The 23,449-nt window shown below is 42.1% G+C and overlaps 1 protein-coding gene across 8 annotated transcripts in view; it reads right to left on the bottom strand.

The window, feature by feature from the left end:
* MAPKBP1 (mitogen-activated protein kinase binding protein 1) overlaps window positions 1–23,449 on the bottom strand; it is a 50,420-nt gene that overhangs the window by 26,343 nt on the left and 628 nt on the right. For all 8 annotated transcript variants that reach the window (XM_038580136.1, XM_038580143.1, XM_038580138.1 and 5 more), the window contains exon 2: window positions 23,161–23,383. In XM_038580136.1, the coding sequence (XP_038436064.1) occupies window positions 23,161–23,277 (117 nt within the window). In that variant the 5' untranslated portion in view covers window positions 23,278–23,383. The remainder of the gene's footprint in view (window positions 1–23,160; window positions 23,384–23,449) is intronic.

Below are 23,449 nucleotides of genomic sequence, written 5' to 3'. Positions count from 1 at the left end.
TTCAGGAAAATGGGGCTATTGACTTCTCCAGAACCTCCAGAACCTGGCTACAGGCCCCTTGATCACACAGGGAAAAGCCATTGTCCGCCGCAGGCTTTTAACAGGGTTCAATCTGTGGGGACCCTGGGAAAGAAAATGAAGAGTAAAAGCTCAGCTCATGGCCACAGAGAAACAAGTACTCTCCCACAGTCCAGGAAGGCTCAGTATACAAGATAAAGCCTTGGGTCCCCAGACTGGCTTCTTGGGTCTCTGAGAGTCAGGGGAAGTCACTGATCTTCGTGCCTCGGCAGGCATGAAAGAAAGGCTACTCTGATCTACCAAGAGTCAGAGGAATGTTAGGTATTAATTAGGTGACTCATAATATCTCTGATCTTTGCATCCCATCACGTTCTTTCCCTCCATCAGAGAACTCTACCCACCCCAACCATCTGTCAGTTCATGCAGACCATGAGCCTAGGAGACAGAAACATGGCTTAATGTTGTATTTAGCATAGCACAGATGCTCACAGTACCCTAATTATGATCATTAAGCCCCACTCCCACAGAGATGAAAGGGAAACTTGTGTAAAGTGCTCAGAGATTCTGAGAGGACATGTCCACATGCAACATTCACCATCACTCTCCCCATCAATATTGTTACCCCACACTGGATGCAGCCCCAGGGCACACACTGAACTAACCTCAAATTAGTTCACTGGCCTTTCTGCTAGATGATCCCATGGGAGATTCAAACTGCCCTGGAACCTCTCCTCACTCCACTTCACTTCTGATACAGAACATCTTGCTTGCCACCCCAGGTCCAGTACCCTCAAGTACTGTCTGAACTCTGTACTGGCCCTCCTCAGAGATGTTCCTGGTCTCTCCGTTGGCTCAGAGAGAAATACATCTGAATGCAGAAAGGTCATATAAATAGGCTAGACTGTACTCTGCTTAGAGTCTCAGAGGCCCAGGGTGCCTGGGTGGCTCAATTGGTTAAGCATCTGTTTTCAGCTCAGGTCATAATCCTGGGGTCCTGGGATGGAACCTCCATCAGGCTCCCTCCTGGGCAGGGGAGCATGCTTCTCCCTCTCTCTCTCCCCACTGCTTGCACTCTCTCTCACTCGCTCTCTCTTTCAAATATATAAATAAAATCTTACCAAAAAAAAAAAAAAAAAAGAGAGAGAGAGAAAGAGAGAGAGAGAGAGTCTCAGAGGCCCTAGGAGGGTGGTGTGAACCAGAAATACTTCAGAAGTATTCATGTCTGTGGCAGGGTGGTCTACTCCTAGTTCAGTTTCTAGAGAGGGGAAACCCAGAATCAATTAGGGTGATTAGGATCTCTCCTACTCTCTCCTATATCTCTTACTGCCCCAGCTGGAAAATTCAAAGTCCTTCTAGAGGGCTGGTTTAAATTCTTATCTCCAAGAACCATTTTAGCTTGAATTAGGTTGGAAAGAAATGCCTCATGGTGGCCAAAGACCAAGATAAATCCCCTAGGACATGACAGTTAAAACCTATTCCCCAGGAAGGCTCCCAAGAGTCTTCTGTGCTTCTTGGGGATGTACAGCAGCAATTCCAACATGTGTCCTCTCGCTGACAGACGCAGTTTAGTCCCATGGCCAACCCACAGCCACCTGGCAAGCACCAGACATGCCAGTTACCCTGGAGACTACCTGAGGCACTAAACCTAGTGTGGGATAAACTAACTGTAGCCTACTCTCTGTGTTCTTGGTAGTTTGCCCTAACTAATGCCTCCTTCTTCACTTTTTCTTAGCCACATGATGCCTTGGCACCCAGTCACCTTTCTGAAAGGCCCGAGCACCAGGCACACTGACTGGAGAGCACAAAATACCCCCGGGGAAGTCCGGGGGATACTCAGTTCAGTGCACTGCTCCCCATCTTGGCACTGTGCCTCCAGCTCTCCCAGAGGGAGGGGCACTTGGGAACATTCATGATGCACTAACTGCCTACTGCATATGAGAGACAGAAAGAGAGAGGGTGAGGAACCCAAGGCCAGCATTACCCACATAGATGGGAAAGGTCACAGAATCAAGTGCAGTGAGCTAAAAAGCTGCTCAAATCCTATCTCTTCCAGTGAATCATTTTGGGCAAATCCTTTGGATTCAAATTTGCTTCAATCCCTCACATATGCTTCAGCTTTGATCCCAAAGAATCAGACCAGTCTGTTCCTTCTCAGCTTTCCTTCTCTCTGACAGAAATTTGGGTAGGTGTTTTGTGGACAGATGATCTAGTTCCATAAAGGATTCATTCCGAAACTAGCCTGGACTTTTCAACAGCAAGCTAAAACAGGAAAGGGATGTGAATTACTCGTACCTTTAAGACCAGTTTTTGGTTGAACATTTTTGACCATGACTCATTGTAAGAGTGAGAGTTTATAAGTTTAAATCATGAGTCTGTATAGAGATACATGTACACATGAATGTGTATGCATGTGCATAAAACTGAAACAAAAGTTTCACAAAGTAATACTTACTCTTACTGCATGTGATATACTCTGTTTTTTATTATGTTCTGTTTCGTTAAAAAATGATTTTGGTCTTGGCCCACTTTGTTGATTTCATGACCTACAAATGGGCTGGAAGCTCATTTTGAGAAACTGCTACAGACCATCTTTTCCTGCTATGCTTGGGTTCCAGGCTCTGATCTCTGGCAACTTTGTGTTCCTCAGGCACTTTCCTCCTAGGACTCTTGGCAGGGGACAGACATCCGGGCTAGGAAACCCCACGGGCAGAAGTTTGCCTGGGCTCAAAACCTGGCTTACTTTCAAAGGATTTATGGGTTTTGGCTTTTTCTGACTTTCTGCACAACTATCCAAAGACAAAAAAAAAAAAAAAAAAGGCAGTTTCCTTTGGCTCTGTGGAGTGGGAGGAGCAGAGAAAAACATTCAGGGGCATCAGCTGGTTTTTATTTTATGTTCTAACTCAAACCAGCTTCCTGTTTGCAGGGAGGTTTGGGGCTGAACTCCACTTTCAAAGGATCTGAGGGAGTCCAAAGCTCCTGCAAGGCCTCCAACATCTAGGCTTATTTTGAAAGGCCCCAGTATGATGGAAATTATAAATGGACTCTCTCCCTGACATAACCTCCATTTCCTCTCCTTTCAAAAAAGTGATGCAAAAAAACAAAAACAAAAACAAAAACAAAACAAAACAAAACAAAAACACAAAAAAGTGATGCAGCTTCCATCCACCGTAGAAAATGGAGACAAACTTGAATGCCCCCTGCAAACACATCACCGGCTAAACACCCAAGGTCAAGCAATGGTGTGCCAAAGCTAGCTTCCACTGGCTCATGACAGCTGACTGTGCACTTCCTTTCTCACCTCCTCAACTGGTGGCTTGAAATCACCACAGTGGGAGTACTTACTTACCATGGAAATCACCAAATGCTACAAATCAGGGCCCTTTCTTGTCCCTGAGAGAGCCTGTAAACATCCAGCAACACACCAAGTTCAGACCACCGTTGTCTCTCACTTGGACTATACTTCCCATGTGTTGTGTCTGCTTCAGACCCTACCCCCTTTAGTCGTCTTCTCAACATGACAGGCCACAGTGTTGTTGTGGTGGTGTTTTTTAAAAATGTATATGAGATCATGTCATTACTCAGCTCAAAACCCTCCATGGGCTTCCCATCCTTAAATTCAAATTCAAATACTTTACCCTGTTTACAAGGCCTTAAATCATCTGGCCCTCTGGCTCCCTCTCTGACCTCATTTCCTACACTCTTCCCCTCTTCCTCCACCTCAGCTACCATGGCTACCTCAAGCACCTCAAGCAGATTCTAGCTTCAGGTCCTGCATATGCTATTCCTTCAATTAAAATGCTCTTCCCTCAGCTATTCACATAGCTAATTCTTTTTTTTTTTTTTTTTTTTTTTACATAGCTAATTCACTCAGATCTTTGCTCAAAGTTCTCCTCCTCAGAGAAGGGTTTTCAAACTAGCTTTACTGTTATCATTCTATACCTACCTTACCTTGTTTTATCTTTCTTCATAGCACTTAGATGCAGATAGTGACCCAACACTGATCATATTTCCATCCACATACTTACTGTCTTACTGCCCACATGAGGATGAGCACAAAGGGAGCTTAATGGTACAGGTAACATTTTGTTTCTTTTTTTTTAAATCAAGTTTTTTTTTTTTTTTTTTTTTTTTTGTGATAGTCACACAAAGAGAGAGAGAGAGAGGCAGAGACACAGGCAGAGGGAGAAGCAGGCTCCATGTACCGGGAGCCCAACGTGGGATTCGATCCTGGGTCTCCAGGATCACACCCTGGGCCAAAGGCAGGCGCTAAACCGCTGCGCCACCCAGGGATCCCAACATTTTGTTTCTTAAGCTGATAGCGGGCACCCCATTGTTTATTCTATAATTCCATATATCTTTACTGTATGTCTTAAAAATTGCATAATAAATGTTAAAAAGAGAGAAAAGATACAGTCTGGGATGTGGCATGGGGCTCAGTACCTCATGAGCAACATCTTTCTATAATTTACGCCATGGAAATCACCAAATGCTACAAATCAGGGCCCATCTTTCTATAATTTACACACCTAATTCTCTCTTCATCCTTAAGCAATGGCTTTTTACACTCACTGACCCAACAATGTTGGGGGAAAGGGTACAAAGAACTCAAGAATGTGAGTTTTTGTTTGATTAGGTTTCTCACTTAAGTGCTTCTAAAACTGCACATTTTTATGATGCTCTGACATGCTGCTTCCAGTGGAAGCTTTCAAGAACCACTAATCCTTCTCCTGACTACTAAGCATGGCAACAGGTAATGAGATAGAGCCCCCTCAGCCTGGGTCCCTGAGTAACTTTGATGAACAGAGCTCCTGTGCTGACCCACACTGAATATGAGCATGAGTAAGAAATAAACTGTTAAGTCAGGGAGATTCTGAGGTGATTTTGTTACCACAGCATGACATAACCTGGCAATTTTCATACTTTTTGGTCTCTTAAACTTTGGTTTCTTTACACTCAGAAATTATCAAGGACCCCAAAGAGCTTTTGTTTTATCAGTGTTTAGAAATTACAACGTAAATAGCTTAAAATATTTGTTAATTCATTTAAAAATAACAATAAACTCATTCATGTTAATGTTTTTGTTAAAAATAACTATTTTCCAAAAAAAAAAAAATTCAGTGAGAAGAGTGGCACTATTTAACATTTCTGCAAATCTCTTTAATGTCTGGCTTAATAGTAAACTGCTGGATTCTCCTATCTGCATCTGCATTCAATCTGTTGTGATATGCTATTCTAGTTGAAGATAAAGAAAACCTGGCCTCATTTGGATGTGTAATTAGAAAAGGGGGGAATTTCATAGATCCCCTAAAAGGGGACTGTAGTGAGAACAAATGACCTAGCCTCTCCTGAAAACTATAGCATTTTTCCACATAAGGAAGCAAACCAGCCAGTGTGAGAGTTCTGGCCTCAAGCATCGTTGAGGAAACTAAGGCAGAGAAAAGGTTCTATGAAAAAATAGTTGACCTCAAAGTCTGAGATGGGACCCAAGGTACTGACCGGAAAGTCATTTATAGACTCTCACAGCCTGAATGCTGGTGAAACCTAGCCCAAAAGACAACCAGTCCAGTGACTTGGGATACAACTACAGACAGCTGGCACCCTGATACAGCCACACGGTTCTAGAGAACATCATTTCAACTCAGAAGTGAAAACAGAAGACAGCACCCACATCGTACTCTGCAGTGATCTCCTCCACAACCAAAACACAGCCTAGAAGCAGAGAAAACACTCAAGGTGTGACCCAGCCTTGGTTTTGGCAGATGGAGAGTGTTGAGATGGAGGAAAGCCTACACCAACCTGAGAGAAGGTGTCATTTGTCCCCAGAAGCGAGGCTGTAGAAGGGCAGAATTACTATGATATACTGTGAAGGAGGGCTTGAATAGCCACCACTCCCAGCATGCACTAGGCAGGGCAGGATTGTACCCTCCCTAGAGAAAGGAGGAGAGAAAAAACATCCCTCACCTTAATGAGATAAAGGGATAACTTCATAATAGCCTATTTCCAAGAGAGAAGGAAAGAATAAAGTCAACTGTTTAAGTGCTCTTCTGGCTCTCATTAAAGTAGATGGAAAAAACAGGTAGCTCAGGGGCAACAGATAGGACAACTCACTTATACTACGTAGAATAATATTTTCCAAGCATGCAGACTTCAGCTTATTAATAGGACTTGAAATTGACTAATTTAGTGGGAAATTAATAAATAGAACAGAACACAAAACAGATCTCATGGCACATAGTAAGGGTAAGTACTGACCATGAAATTTTGTTCAGGGAGATGTGTATTCTGCGTCACAATATAAAATGTATTTCTTTTCTTCTTTTTTTAAAAAATATTTTATTTATTTACTCATGAGACACACAGAGGAAAAGACACAGGCAGAGGAAGAGGGAGGCTCCCTGAGGGGAGCCTGATGTGGGACTCAATCCAAGAACTCCAGGATCATTCCCTGAACTGAAGACAGACGCTCAACTGCTGAGCTGCCCAGGCATCCTTAAAATGTATTTCTTAATGTGGGTCATTCTCAAAGAAGTTTTGAACATCACCAGGATGTTATAGGAGATCCTAAGATGAAGAATACACAGACTCTATCCTCTATTCTCAAAATCCATTAGGGAAAATGAATGTTATATTACAAAGCGATCCAGTATGTGATAAAGATCATAAGAAAGATATAAAGTGCTCAAAGAGGAGGAAGAGAAATGATTTCTGAACAGGATCAGGAAAAGAAAGCTTTCTTGGTGAGATGGTATTTGGGCTGGGCCTTACAGTGAGGACAGGATCTTGACAGGTGGAAATAAAGAGAGAAGGGAATTCTCAGTAGAAGAAGCTGCATGAACAAAAGTTGGGCAGAAGGAAACAACAGAGCAGGTGAGCAGTGGTGAAAGCTGACAGTGTTAGGAGAATAAATCAGGAGAGGTAGACTGCAACCAGACCAGAAAGGGTCTTGAATGCTTAACTAAGTGGGGGTCATCTATAGGCTCTGGGTGGCCACTGAAGGACTTCAAGCTGGAGACACAAAGCTATGTTTTGGCGGTGATGTATATGAGAAAAACAACACAAGAAGGGAGCCCAATCAGGAGGCCATTACAATAGTTCAGATGAGAAGTAATGAGGATCTAGACCAGCATGAAGATAGTAAGAGTAGAAAAGATATGATGGATTCAAAAGTAATAAAGCAAATAGAATTGGCAAGACTGGGCACCAAACAGCTGTGGAGGAAAAAGACAGAAGACTCAAATTTTGAACCTCAGAGATAGGAGGGAACATGAAAAGAAATGGTGTCAGGATCAGAAAGCAGACCTGGGTTTGGACAAAGGAGGAAGGATGGGAGCCAGTGATGTCTGTTTTATGCATGCTGAATCCAAGATACTTCAGGGATATTTAGTAAGAACCACAGAACATTCACTTTAGCAACATAAACATGGAATAAATGCTTGGGAAAGAGATCAGGGCTAGAAATAGGTATCTAGGAATTATTTGCATGGAGGCGAAAACCACCACTGAAAATACAAGAGAAGGTGGGAAGGGAGAGAGAGGCTGAGGACAGAACTATGAGGAATACCTATTTTTAAGTATGGAGAAGATGAGATGCCAGGCAATTAGAAAGAAAGGAGGAGACCCAGGAAGCCAGTGAAGAGAAGAGCTCCCAAAAGGAGGGGTATTTGATGTAAGTGCCAAACAGAAGTAAAGGAGGCAAGGAAAGGACTCTCCAGAGTCCAGAGCCAACACGGGTGGCACAGCACAAGGTCCCAAGTAGTCCCAGACCCGTAAACACACGATCCCAGGAAGCCTGGACTGGGCTGTCTAAGCTTTTCTAGTCTCTCTCTCTCTCTCTAGTCCCTAGATCTGATCAGTCCCTAAGCTAGAGTAGAGGCACCAGAAAGTGAATGAAAGATCCAGTCTGTGGAGCCAATGGCCTTGCTAGAGAACGGCTTCTTGCTTAAGTCCATGATATAGCTGGTTTGGATTTGCTCTTCCTTTCTTAGTGTAAGGGGCCATTACAGGGAGTCTTCAATACCAACTCAGACTAGCAGCTGCTCCGTTGAGGAAGAGAACTAAGAGGCTGGAGCCACAAAAGGCCATGGTCATTTAGGATTCAGCTGACCTCAAAATGGTAAAGAAACCCCAGCAACTGGGAGGAAGCCAATCTCTGTTTTTGTTGCCACCAGTTTCTTTCTTCCCCCTTCTCCCTTTCCCCACTTCTCAATCCCACTAATACAAGTTATAAATACCTGAGTTATAAGTCATTCCAACCAAACCATGGGCTTGCTATTTCTATAAACAAGCATGTCAGAGACCTGTCCACAGCAGAGCACTCTCCGCCTTCCCCTCCCTTCCTGCAGGTTAAGAATAACTATGCCTGTCTCTTACCCACGCACTACACTCTAATCTCACAGAGCAGATTCTCCAACAGATTCTGAGAATTGCCACTTATGCAAAAGCCACAGAGGAAGCCCAAGGCCAGCAGGCTTTATAGCAGAGACTTAGCCAGCTGGGCAGAGACCCAATGCCTGGCCTGGGGAGGGGGAAGGGAAAGGCGAGTATCATGCCCAAGCTCACTCCCTCCTGCTCCTTCAGAGTCCAAAGTGCCATTTGGTCAGAGACAGGAAGGGATACGATGGCCACTCCAAGACTGTTGAACAGAGTTTGCCTCTCCATTCTGCTCCTGTTCTCTATCCTATCCAGCTGATTTACAGTTCTACTGTCTATACCATGAAGGCTCCCAGAAACAAATAACTTCCAATATGACAGAAAAACTGGGCTCCCAAGCTTAGAGAACAGCATTAGTTGGGGCTGAGCCAATTCTCTGGTGCTGGGATTAAAATAGCCTCAGCTTCTAGGAAGGTAAATCTGCCACCACTTGGGAGGAGGTGACCTTAGAGATCCTCTAGCTATAAAACCCTGGAGACTAGAGAACAAAGGTTCTCAATCCTGGCCTACCAATGGAATTAGAGAATTTAACAAGTTTTTTTCAGATTATCAGTTCTTACTCTATCCCTATCCTTTGCCTCCACAAGACTCTCAATCAACAGATATGGAGTGGAGTTCAAGAATCTGCATTTAGGGCAGCTCTGGTGGTGCAGCGGTTTAGCGCCGCCTGCAGCCCGGGGTATGATCCTGGAGACCCGGGATCAAGTCCCACATCAGGCTCCCTGCATAGAGCCTGCTTCTCCCTCTGCCTGTGTCTCTGCCTCTCTCTCTCTCTCTCTCTGTGTGTGTGTCTCTATGAATAAATAAATAAAACATTTAAAAAAAAAAAGAATCTGCATTTAAAGCTCTCCAGGTGGTCTAATGATTAATCAGGTAGGGAACTACAAAATTAAAGCATTTTGCCTTTTTATTTCCAAATTTCACCCCCTCCAGGAACTAAGGAGAAAACAATGCTCCAAATGTTCTTATAAGACTATCCAGACCCATGGGATACAAAAGGTCTTGTGCAGAGAAAGGATCTACAGCTATAACAACTACCACTTACTGAATATGTACTCTGCTAAGAACTGTGCTAAGCACTTACAAAATTAGCTCATTCAATACCCTTGGCAACCAATTTTTTTTTTTTTTTTTTTTTTTTTAATGATAGTCACAGAGAGAGAGAGAGAGAGGCAGAGACACAGGCAGAGGAAGAAGCAGGCTCCATGCACCGGAAGCCCGATGTGGGATTCGATCCCGGGTCTCCAGGATCGCGCCCTGGGCCAAAGGCAGGCGCCAAACCGCTGCGTCACCCAGGGATCCCAACTTTTTTCTTTTTTAAGTAAGCTCTATGCCCAATGCGGAGCTTGAACTCATGACCCTGAGATCAAAAGTCACATGTTCCACTGACTAAGCCAGCCAGGTGCCCTATACCCTTGACAACTCTAAGAAGGACAAGTATTATCTTCATTTTACATAAGGAAACAGGTAAGTAGTGTGTGAAAGAACCAGGAATTAAACCTAGGTCTGTCTGCCTGGTTCCAGAAACTTTGGCAACCTAAGGAGGGAGTTCAAGTTCTCCAAAACCATCAGAATGGTGCAGTTTGTGAAAGAGCATATGGGGAAATCACCAGGCCTTCATGGGAGCACCAGGGACAGGACTGAGAACCAAGATAGAAGGCAGAGGGCCCAGAATGAAGTAGAGGGACAATATACAGTCCTCTCCTGCTAGTTTTAACATTTTTTTAAAATTAGCAGGTCTTATCAGTAGCTGAAATGGGTCTTAAAAATGGGTTCTGACCTCTCCTCACTGAATGGTTGCAGAGAAAAAGAAACAGACGGTCTTCTAATGCCAGAGTATTCCCCCTGGCCAGAGCTTGCTCATGTCCAACCAACACTAGAACCTATAGTCCACATGGACAGCTGACACCCATTTCCAAGGCAGATGACATTATAGTGTCCAAAGCAGCAGAATCTGATTTCATGTACAGATGGAGAAAGAGGTGAGGACAGCATCAGACGTCAGACCAAAGTTCTGGAAATCACAGGCCTGTAGCTAGAGGACTCAGTTATGATACCACCATCAGCATGCAACCCAAGTCCAAAGAGCAGCTTTATCAATACAGTGCCTGGTACAGGAGGTACTTCTACTCTCTCTCTTCCAGCTACCAGAAAGGAAAGGATAGGTGGTACCTCAACTTAAGCAACCAGAATAAGAGAAAAAAATTTTTTCCTCTCTAGCATCAGTTCTCCCTACAACAAGATGAGAATCACAAACAACGCTTTTATAAGCAAAAGTCTAATTATAAAGAATGGTCTGATTCCTCCTCATTCACCAACTCCACATGCCTGAGTTTTCTTAATCTCTTAGCTTCCAAACTTTGTAACCAAGGAGAATACTAACTATTCCTTATCTGGACTAAGTGCGCGATGTGAATGTGTGCTCTGGGACAAAAAGGAGAGTGGTGGGAACTCTTGGTACCCCTGTAATCATGCCAGCTTGGGCCAGGAGACTCCCCTGGTAAGAAAGGTTTCTTCAACTGTTATTCTCTATAAGATGCTCACTTTCTTTCCATTCTGAATGCCAACACCCTGGATTAGGCCTTCAGCACCACATTCCTATATATAGCAGTAACTTTCTAACCGATTTTCTTACTATAGGACCCTGTCCTCCCCTCCCTCAACCTGTAAGAATAATCTTGCCATAGCACAGCTTTGATCACATCCCTCCCCTGCTCAAAAACCTTCGATGGCTCCTCACTGCCAACTAAATAAATTATGAATGTCCTAGCCTAGCAACTGCAGCTCTCTGTCAAGTGATCCTACCTTTCTTCTACTTCCTACTACTCACCTATATGAATCATGTGCATTTGTCAATCTGGATTATTCATTATTCTGGAAAGGCACTTTGGGGCTTTAGTTTATATTCTCTTCTACCAAGAAGTCCTTCCCTTCCTTGAAATCCTTCCATTCCTTTCAAGGATCAGCTCAAATATCACATCCCCTGTGATTCTTTGCATGATCACCCTAGCCAGGAATGACTTGTCCCTCGTTGGTACTCTTATAGCAGCACTTATTTGCATCATTCACATGTCATATGCTACTTAGTACCTCATATAGAAGTTCTTTATGGATCTGTCATTTCTATCCTACTAGTCTCCTAAAAAGGCAGAGGCTGTATCTACAACTCTATGCTTATAGCACAAGGCATGGTGTTTCATAAATATTTTTTTAATGTTTTAAAAATATTTGTGAATACTCTGGCTCATTGTACCCAGTAAGTTCTTTAACCTCCTAGAGAATTCTCCATCTATCACAGCCAACCCTAGAAGTTGGAGCAGGAAGAATTTTGATGCCTTTCCAGAAAGAATGGAGAAGGCCTGAATAATCCATGTACTTTAAATGATTACAAAAAACCTGTTTCATCCTTGACTTTAGTAAATATATGTATAGCGTGTCTCTTCAGAAATCTGACTTAAATTATAATTAACAACTAAGTCTAAAATGATCAGAGGTTTTACGTATGTATGTATGTATGTATGTATTTAAAGTAGGTTCTATACCCAGCATGGAACCCAATTCAGGTCTTGAACTCACCACCCTGAGATCAAGACCTGAGCAGAGATCAGGAGTTGGACATTTAACCAACTGAGCCCCCCAGGCACCCCACTGAGGTAACCTCTTTTTTTTTTTTTTTTTTTTTTTTTTTTTTTAAAATTTTATTTATTTATGATAGTCACACACACACACACACAGAGAGAGAGAGAGAGAGAGAGAGAGAGAATGGCAGAGACATAGGCAGAGGGAGAAGCAGGCTCCATGCACCGGGAGTCCGACGTGGGATTCGATCCCGGGTCTCCAGGATCGTGCCCTGGGCCAAAGGCAGGCGCCAAACCGCTGCGCCACCCAGGGATCCCCCTGAGGTAACCTCTTAAATGAAAGTGACAATATTGTTATTTAAAAAGAGCTTTACTTGTCCTTTATAATCAGAAATGGATGTGGCTATAAGTATTCTAAATGTTGAAATTATGAATGACTTGTTTTCTTCTTTATGTTTCTCTATATTCCTTGTGTAAAAAAATCTTTTCAGAAAGCACATGTACTTCAGAAAGTATTTTAATTTTTTAAAAATTTATTTATGATAGTCACACAGAGAGAGAGAGAGAGAGAGAGGCAGAGACACAGGCAGAGGGAGAAGCAGGCTCCATGCACCGGGAGCCCGACGTGGGACTCGATCCCGGGTCTCGATCCTGGGTCTCCAGGATCGCGCCCTGGGCCAAAGGCAGGCGCTAAACCGCTGCACCACCCAGGGATCCCCTCAGAAAGTATTTTAAAATGTTCTTTACCAAAGCTAACCAAGAAAATATTTCTGAAGATGCAAAAATGAATTATCTCAAATTCAACAATAATGAATTTGTGAGAAAATATTTTTGTGTCCTATTATTACTAAAAAAGAAACCCTATTTATGATTTCATATATTTTTCAACATTTGTACCTAACTTTGTGCTTCAATGAGTATACAGATTCTTAAACTTAAACATTTTAAATTTAAATATGAAATACGCATGTTTAAATTGGAGACTTTTATCTTTATTTTTTCTACTTACAAAAATAATACAGACTCATTGTAAAAAATTCCAACATTACAGAAATATAGAAATGTAGACAGCGAATGTCCACCATGATCTACTAGCCTTCCCTGAGGTGACCAATATTAACAACAGTTTGGTATTTATAGCTTCACTTTTTTTTTCTACGTATATACATATACTAACATACAGGTTTTAACAAAAATATAAATAATCATTAACATAAAAACACTTGTATGGTTTGCTTGCTGTCACTTAATATATCTTGTATACCCTTTCATATCAGTAAATATAGATTGACCTCATTCTTTTCAGCAAGTACAATGTATTTCATTTTATGGATTTATCCCAATCCCCTATTGATGGCTATCTGGATTACTCCAAAGATTTCACTCTTGTGAATAACATAAAAAAAATTTTTTTTTTCAAAAAAAAATATTTCAGTTATATACACTTTTATGTGGTGTGAATGTTTGCATAGAACAGATCCCAGAACTATAATTGCTAGATTAAAAGATATGAATATATTAATGCTTCTTCTAATTGATATCACCAAATTGTCCTCTAGGAAGGCTGGATCAATATATAACAGTATATATTACCACATCCCATCAACAGTATAAGGGTATGAGTGCACTTGTTTCCTCACATCTTCGCAGATATCTTCTTTAAGCAAACATTATTTATATAGAATATTTTACCCTTCTTAAATTAGAAACTTAAAACAATAGGTTATAAAATTAACACGTCTCACTCTGCCTTTAAATTCTTGGTCTGAAAGGAAGCTCCCAAATTATTTCTCAATACAAGTGAATTGGCCCCTAAAAGAAGAAAAGTTATCTCTAGGGAAACTATCGCTGTTAAAAAGCATGCACATCACTCCAGTGATTTCTATCAGACACAGTAAATTAGGATTCCCCCCTCACCCCTGGTTCACTGGTTTGACATTTTAGATCCCCAAAATCATATCCATGGCCCTGAAATAATAAATTACACAGTATTACTATAAAAAATACTTGCTAAGCCTTCCTCTTGGTCAGTATTGTTTACATAAGTTACAATACTGGCAAGAAAAAGGTACTGAAGATAGGTCACAATAAAAAGCTGCCCAAGGAGGATGATTAAAGGTCGGAACAGAAGAAGCTGAACCTGCAAAAAACGACTTCTCACAAATGGAAACGTGAAGGAATAAAATCTTGCCAGCAAATTAGGAAAAAATTCCTGAATGTTCTAGAAATCTATGGACTCTGATAACATTAGCAACCCCTTAACAGCTTATAAACTTATTTAGACCTTACAGTGTGCTTTCACATTCATTAGAGCTCCTTTAATCCTCACAACAGCCCAAGATGCTAATTTTATAAATGAGACAGAAGCCAGCTCTCTCTCTCTTTCACACATACACACACACACACACACACACACACACACACACACACCTGACTACTCAATGTAGAGCCCAAGGAAATGCAGCATGGGCATCACTTGAGAGCTTGGTTGAACTGCAGAGTTCCAGGGTAGGCCTGAATCTGAATCTGTATTATTATTATTATTATTTTTGAATCTGTATTTTAACAAGACCACTGCCTCTTTCCCCTACCCACTAATCTGCCTACACACTCACTCTTAGAAACCCTGTTCACGGGCAGCCCTGGTGGCTCAGGGGTTTGGCGCTGCCTTCTGCCCAGGGCATGATCCTGGAGACCCGGGATTGAGTCCCATTTCGGGCTCCCGGGATGGAGCCTGTTTCTCCCTCTGCCTCTGTCTCTGCCTCTATCTCTCTGTGTCTCTCATGAACAAATAAATATAATCTTAAAAAAAAAAAAAAAAAAAAGAAAGAAAGAAAGAAAGAAACCCTGTTCACTAGCCAGTTCTGGGTTTGCTATGAGGGGTAAGAAGACTCTAAGACAATTGCTGGGGGTTGCCTCAAAGAGAGACCAAAGCAGCCTGGGGAAGGAAGGACAACATAAGGAGAAAGGACATGTTCAGAAAAGTCTGCAACAAGTTACTATGTCATAAGAAAACAATCACAGATACTGTAGACTTTCCCAAATAGAAGATAACCAATGAGCATCACAGTAACTAAGAGAGGGAGGCCTACAGCCTGCCTGTTGCATGTTTAGTTCTGACAAGCAGCTGCTTGCTTTTCTCCAACGCAGCAGTTGAGAGGTGGCAAGGGTCAGAGTTTCTGAGCATGCTCTGAGCTCCTCCCCCATAGTCACAAACTGCCTGTGGGCTGCCCTCCACCCAATCCACCTGGCTTGGGGCTTCCTCTCCTCAGACTAACCGGGGCAGCTGCAGGAAAGCATGTATTAAGATCCCATGCTTTTGCACCCATAACATCATCATCATTGCCTATTTGACAAAAGAAATCCAAATAATACAAATCTGAGATCGGGGAGACAAGACACTTGCTCAAAGAACTGAACAACCTTGGAGCCTGCCCAACCACACTGAGTCAGGTGGGCAAATGACCTCATTTTTGCTTTTTTTCATGTTCACTGAACTCCAGCTGTCATCATCCAGATCGGCTCTGGCACAGGGCATTTTAGGCCCAGTTTTTTTCCACAGAAAATAGGCATTTTAACTCAGCAACTCTGCACAGCTTCAAAGACAAGGTCAGTTGTGAGGATGGACAGGCAAAGAAATAACAAAGAGGTGGAATACAGAGATAAACAAGGAGAGCCCCAGGGCAGGTAGAACTAGCAAGCAATCAAGAGTGTGAGCTCCACCACCAACTGCCAATCAAAAGCAAACCCATAAAGGCCCATGAATCTCACACACCAAAACAAGCAAGGCATCTGCTGGTCTCCACTCCCCCACCTTACTCCAACCCCAGAGAGAAGCAGCAACTACTTGTGGCTTACGGTCATCTGACACCACATAACTGCACCCTGTTAACTTGACATTCACGTACCCACAGAACCACAAGTTGTACTGTACCTAATGGTACCACAGGGAAAGAAAAGCAAGGATGTAGAGGGAAAGGAAGGTTATCGAATGACAGCTCTAAAAGACTCTGAGAAATCATCAAATCAACTTTGATGGGGAAAAGTATGTTTTTCAAGGTACTGTGTTTTTCCAAGCTGAATGCACACTGCAGCTCTTGGCTATAGCAATGCTAGGCATAAACTGTGTTCAGTGTCACCACTGTGCACAAGACGACTCCCTGGAAGGAGTAAAGAATCAAGATTAAGCGTGGGCTTTGGAGTTAAGATGGCTGATAAATTAAGGCAGTCTAAATCTCAGCTCCACCATCTACTGGCTACGTAACGACCAGCTACTCACCTGACCTCTTACCATCAGTTTTCTCATCTACAAAATGGGGACAGTAACAGTATTGATAGAAGGGTGGTATGAAATGTGAATGAGATGATACATGTAGAATGTGTAGCACAGTAAATAGCAAAAGCCAATAAATAAATAAGTTATTATTAACACCACAAATATTATTTCTAGTATGATTTTAGAGATTAACATAAGGGCAGGTAGCACTAAGCAAAAATTGGAAAAAGTGAGAACACTGCCTGAAAATGTTGAATGGCACAAATCCATATTACATGGAGAAAAAAAGAAACTTGAAAAATAAAATAACAAATAGTCAAGATCAAGTCCTTGGAGATTTACAAAAACAAAAACAAAAACATATAATTACCTAACACAAAACCTCATCTCCATCCTCACTCACTTTGATGACACTGTTAGCATCATATCCTTCAGAAACTACCAACATCTTGGCAGTGTTCTATTCTTGACTTCTGGTGGTGATTATGAGAAAAACTGTGTTATAATTACTTAAAGTATTATATTTCATAAGTTTTTCTATATCTGTTATATTTCATAATTTTTTAAAAATCTGTTTTGCTTTTTAAGTACCAGCACCTTTAATGAGGTCAGCTGAGCATACGAGGAAATGATCAGAGGCACCACTAAAGGAATACAGATCTCAAAGCCTGATGAGAGATGTGACAGGAAGTCAGAAACTGTAATTCACTCAGCATGAATGAGAAGCAATGCTCAAATTCAGAAGAACCTTAGAAACATCCTTCTCAGGATTCCTCCAAAAGAAAAGCTGACACAGTGAACAAAAAAAATCAGCCATGTGGTTTCACCAAGTGTTCCAAGATCTTCAAGCAAATTTAAATCTCAGCTATGAAAGAAGGGGCAGGGAGGGGGAAAGATCTTTAGTTTCATTCCAGTTTTAGGAAGAGAGATAAAGTATATAAACTTAGAAATCTAGTCTAAAAAAAAAAAAGACTTTTACAGACTACAGAAGCAGCAAAAAGCATTATAAACATTCTCTGTGATAAAAATGAGAGGGGGTGGAATTTACTCCCTAGAAGTCTATGAGGAGATACTCATCCTATGATGTGAACTCATTCTTTTGTAAGTGCCCTTCAAAACCAGAGGAAAATGTTGTAGCTACACTGCAGACTTGGTGGGAGGGAGGAAACCAAGATGTGGAAAATGCGAACACTCAAAAAATACCAACCCTAAAGATCCACACTGCCCAACCTGTCTGTCATACTCACTTTATTTCTTGCCCTCCCCTCCCCTTTCTTTTAACTTTAAGAGGTTAACAGAAGTTAAGGTAAAACCCACAATGTGGATTTGGTAGAGCAAACATCCAAGCCAGTGGGAAGCTCTCATTACACAACTCCACTGAGAACTGCTACAGAAGGAAGCTGACAGAAAACCTGGCCTTCTCCCGCATTAAACAATGGAGCCCAGAGGAGAGGCGTAGCTTGTAGCAGTGGGAATGTGATGTATAAGAGAACAAATCCTACTGAAAACACTGTAGCTTTTTTTCTAACCAACACTGGAGTGGGCCCATGAAGTGAAACCAACAGATACTCCAAGAATAAGGGTGCAACAGACCATGTTCCCAGATAAACTTGGTTTGTATAAACACAGTTCCAAGTTTCAAGCCTTGGACTGTTTTCCCAACAAAGGGGCAGTGATAACAGCCACAAGCCCAACTTAGATTCAGGAGGTTGACAGAGAGGTTGCAGAAGTCAGGCTGAAGGCTCCCTTCTACCAATGTGTTTTCATTAGTTAAAAGATGAAAAACACACAAGCGTCAAATAGAAGAGAGAAGAATAAAGAAATGCCAATGGCCCCAAATATATTCAAAAATACAGGCAGGAAATAAGACAGTGACTCAAACTGACCCAACAGGGGAAACTTGCCTTAAATTACAAGCTGAGGGAGGGAAAAGAAACTTGGAAAGCCACAGGGCTGTTAGACTCTGAAATGAGGGGGACCAAGTAGATGAGGGAAGGCTTGCAAGACAACTTAAGAGGCTGAGCTATTTTAGACAGCAAAGGAGGAGTTGCACTGGGAAGACAAGAACCCGCTCTCTCCAGTGAGAATCACTTTGAAGGCTGAGGGCAGCTGCAGGCACCAGAAGAAGAAATGAAGCTGAGATCAAAGGAACAAAACCAGGAGACACCTCACACTTTTCATTGTACACCACCTGTTCCGAGGATCTCCAGACACTTCACACGCCTAACTTGAGGAATATATCAGAGATAGAAAACTCAGTAAGAAGTTGCTCAAGGTCATTCACAAAGGCAGGTGAGGGACCAGGCTTCTGCCCACAGAGGCTTTCTACCCTTGGCCATCTAATACTAGGTAGAGAGCCCAGATAGTATGTATTAAACACTAAAGATTCTAGGTTCCTATGAGTGCCAAGGGTAGTGGGTAGTGGAATGATGACATAAAAAACTGGCCAGGACTCAAAGATGTTTTCATAAAGTTTCCTATTCCTACCCACAGAGGAAATTCCTGCTAATCTGTCTTAGTAAGGCAATTATCAGTTCCTCATATCTGACCCTACAACAGGGCAGTTCACTCAGATCCATCTCTGACATAATAGTTTACAGAGCCATCAGTCTAATAGACTCAGTGGAGATAAGAACTTACCTAAGGAGAAGAGTATGCTTACTGGGCTAGCTTTCTATACCATCAAGAAGCCTCAATGAGGACTTGGGTATGAAGCCAACAGATTTCAGGGTCCTAGCACTTAAGCCACAGGTCTGTAACACAGCAATGGGATTCTGGTGGAACTTCATATATACACAACTACCAATTTCATATATACCAACTACCCCAGAGCTTCCGATTCCAGATAGCTAGGATGGGGCCCAGGAATAAGTGTTTTTAAAATGCTGCAAAAATATTCCTACTGCTGTCCTGACCCCTCCCCTGAGTCAAGAACCACCATGCTTGAGCCACCAAGCTTGAGCCAATGATCCACAATGCTTTGAAAATGAATATGCTTGGGTGCCTGGGTGGCTCAGTTGGTTAAGCATCTGCCTTTGGCTCAGGTCATGATTTCAGAGCCCTGGGATCAAATCCCAAGTCTGCTGCCTACTTGGCAGGGAGTCTGCTTCTTCCTTGACCTTCCCCCCTGCTTGTGCGTGCTCTCTCTCTCTCTCTCCTTCTCTCTAGTGTGTGCTCTCCCAAATAAATAAATAAAATCTTTAAAAAAAATGAATATGCTTTCCCACTACCAAACAGGCATATTAAAGCGTCTCAGTACTAACACCTGGACTCAAACACTAAGCAAAAGCTAAAATTAAGATTATTCCCAGTTTTTTCTCTTCCATGAAAATTCCCTACACAAATTCTACTTAGAGCCACATATTAAAAGGCTCAAAGCACTACCATACAACCAGACATGATAAAATTTTGGGAAAAAATGAGAGAGAGAAAAGAGAAAGAATACATTAGACCTTGTATCCATAAAAACTGAGAACTAGAAAAAAGCTGCAAGTCATCTTCCCCATTGTTTCTAGAGGAATAATACATAACCCAGATTGGACAAATGGCTATTAAGGAGGAGGAGGATTTCAAAACCTCTTCATTTACTTTTTCAAAATCTAACAACTCTCCAGACAGGCAATCCTTTTGTATCCCTAACTTACATCGTGCTGGCTCAGCTTCATTCCATTTCTGTCCTTTGTTAAAACAGAAAAATGACCCAGCTCCCTCCACATAAAAATCTTCGAGAAACTTTAAGAAAAGAGGGGGAGGGCTAGCTACCCAGAGCACACATATGCTTCAGGAAAACACAGCCTCAGCTGAGATGAAAGGCAGAACTGACAATTGTCCAGAATTTGAAGTTCGAAGGGTGTTTACAACTGGTAACTTGGAGTTGCACTTCATCAAGACTCAGCAGATCTGGCAATAAAACCTCAAATTACTCTTTTGTAGTTGTATCTCATTGTAGAGACTTCCTTCCCTCCCTTAGAGTTTAATACAAATCTTAGCTCTCAATTCCCCATTTCTCAATCAATACTCTCAATCCCCATTTTTACTGGCTCTCATTTCAGCTTTTAACCATATTTCAACTGTATTTTTAAGTAAGTCTCTTCTGAGTCAAAAGTCTTTAATGAGCACTAGTTTCTGCATATATACACTTCCCCTCCCCACTTGTGCCCTTCGTTCCTAAATAGGCTGACTACATCTCTACTTTTTTTTTTCGACATTTTATTATTCCTAATTTCAATTTTTCTTTAAAAACATCACAAAACTCCTCCTGATTATTTCCTATTCTTCTGGAGTTCCACGTTTATCCCTATTCTATATATCTGACATCATTAAATTGTTTTCATTCATTTATTCACTTAGGATTTACTGCATACCTTACACTCTACTTAATAGTGTAATGTAAAAGAAATAAAGAACCTTAGGAAATGGCGACATACATAAAAGAACAATTAGAGATTGGTTCCAAGTAGTGGGGTTACTCAGAGAAATCCCCGTGACTCCAATAAATGTAGAGCTGGATGTAAAAGTAAATGGAGAATTTGGTGAAAAGGCTACTTTAGACAGGAGGAACAGTATGACTCAAAGTAGCAGGCCATCTGAGGTAAGAGCTGCACAAAGGCCCTCTGTCACTTCCTTCTTCATCCTCTCCTCCCCATCCTCAAAGGCATACATCTTTTGGTCTTTAAATTTTATTTCAGAGTTAGCTATCCATGAATCACAAGCTATCTGACTGTTACCATGATTACCCACAGCCACCACATATTAGAGCAGCTCACGAAGCTTTATACATCAGGTCCTATGCAGATTACTACTGGGCAGACTTTTAGAATTGTCTTAAGTCAGGACTTCAATAAGGAGTGTAGGGAATCCGGCATCTGCCAGATCCTGGGCACACAAAGACAGCATCTACTTTTGGATGTTAAGATAGACACCAGTACTCTTGCTCTGTTAGACTACTCAAGTCTGTTAGACTACTCATTCAACTTCAGCTAAGTATTTCCTTCATTCACAGCTCTAGGACAAACAAAGCCATTTAAAGCAGTCTGAAACACTGAATTCCTATTTGAAACAGGGATGTTTAATGGTGATGCCACAGGGATGTTCTTTTTCACTGTTTTCCTAGAGAGCTTCTCCTCTTCTCTATGAGCCTCAGGACTCACAGTTCAAGTGTCCCTACCTCTGTGAAGTCTTTCCTAATTCCCCTAAGCTGACAGGTTCCCTCCTCTGTGCTGCCCTTAACACCTTTATACTTACTTCTAGAACAGCACTTAACATACCAAGTTGTAATTATTTGTTTATATGTCTGACTAGCCACAAGATCTTTGATGGCAAGGATGTTTTTATTCATCACTGATTCCATACATAACAAGCACATAATAAACATCTGCTGAGTGCATAATGATGAGTGATATGGGAAGTTTTTAAAAAATGGTGACTGTAACTTCTGGATTCCAGACCAAAATTATAGTAAGTATTAACACTGAAGAATAAACGCCCATTATACATTTCTACTACCTATAGCATTCTTGGCCAGAAAAGGAGGGCAAAACATAATGAGAAGATTGCTTTAATAATGGTGGTCACTGTCAAATCACCAGCCAAGAACAAGAGAGCTTGCAGTACTAAAAATGATCCAACACAGTAAATGAGTGAAGAGAGTCAAATCTAAGACAGTTTCTAAGTTCCAAGCTCATTCTCCTACCTCTGGAGAATATGAACAATGAACTCCTATTAAAGTCCTTGAAAAGGTCACTATCTTTACTGCCACGGAATCTTGTGACTAATTTCAATTCAATAAGACCTCTGCTGAAAATATAGATGAAAGCTCTTCTCCTGACCACATCTAAGCAAGGTTCTGTTAAAGGACAGAGATCTGAACAGAGACCTCCCAGAATCCTTCCATGTTGTACGTGAGCACTCTAAATCATTCCTCATTGGCTCTTCTCATCCTCTGAAGAGATACAGGTAAGGCAATAAAATGCTGCTGTCTCCAATGCATCTCCCTATAGCAATCCTGTACCACACAAGGCTACCATGTTTATAGGCTGCTAATATGACACAAAAGTCTAGTCTGATCCTGTGGGAAGAAAGCCCTAGATTCCTTCAAGGTTTAAATGAATTGAGTCTACTATTGTAGTCCCCAAGTTGTGAGGGCTCAATGAAGTTGAAGAAAGCATAAAGTGAGGGGATAGAAAGGGACTGGTCTCTGAGGAACTTCTGCAGCAGGATGGGATGCGGCGCTTGGCATAGAGTGAATAAGACAGGAAATGTTCAAGGACAAACCAGGAGGGCTGTTTTGCTGGCAGATACTTGGCTCCTTGCATGTTATCATTCCTAAGCTGCCAAGAGGCTCCAGTTAAATTAATTTAGGCTTCTTGAAGAGACAAATTTGTTTTGACCCCAGGCAAAAGCATTTAGCAAGCCAATTCCTCAAACTAGGTGTTCTTTCTGCTACTACCGTCTTGCATAACCTCAGCTGTGACACTAACACCTACAGCTACATTAGTCACAATTCAGCCCTTCACATGGTCCCACTACTCTCTTCCAAAAAGGGAAACTGAGTCATCAGTTATGAACTGGCTTCCCCAAGCAGAGTCTTAGTTCGTAGTGAGGCCACAACTAAACCCAGCTGCCTTCCTCTTATTCCTTTTTGTGGAGAAATCTCGGCATGTCCACTCCTCCTGCTCTTTACCCTTTAGCCTAAAACTAAACCACTCCTTCCTTGAGGGGCAGAAATGGGCACACTTGATCTTGTAGAGCCAACAGGAGCTTCTGGTTCTCCTCTTTTCCAAAAAAAAGAAGGCCAAAGAACACGGAGGAGGAGGAGGGGAGGGCTAGAAAGGGGTGCCTCCCAATACTAGGACTCACCTTGGAGCTGAGGTCCTCTCGCCGGTTTCCCGCCTTACTCCTGCGTAATTTGATGGATGGCGATCGCAGCAGGTTCTTGATCCGGCTGGTTATTGTCGACCCTTCCATAGCCATCATGATGAAGAGCCCCCGGGGACAGTTCCTGGCCCAGTCTTGGAACTTGTCTCAAAAGCGGCACTGCCTTTGGACTCCGCAGGTCCTTCCAGGATGCTCTCCCACTGACCTGAGATGGCAGAGGCCACCTTACCTTCTGCCGAGCCGTGTTTGTAGTTCTTATCTCTAGGCATTA

Source organism: Canis lupus, chromosome 30, assembly GCF_011100685.1.
Source record: "Canis lupus familiaris isolate Mischka breed German Shepherd chromosome 30, alternate assembly UU_Cfam_GSD_1.0, whole genome shotgun sequence".
In the NCBI taxonomy this organism is placed as follows: Eukaryota; Metazoa; Chordata; class Mammalia; order Carnivora; family Canidae; genus Canis; species Canis lupus.
Note: the sequence above shows the minus strand (reverse complement) of the source record. Positions and strands in the feature narration are given on the sequence as shown.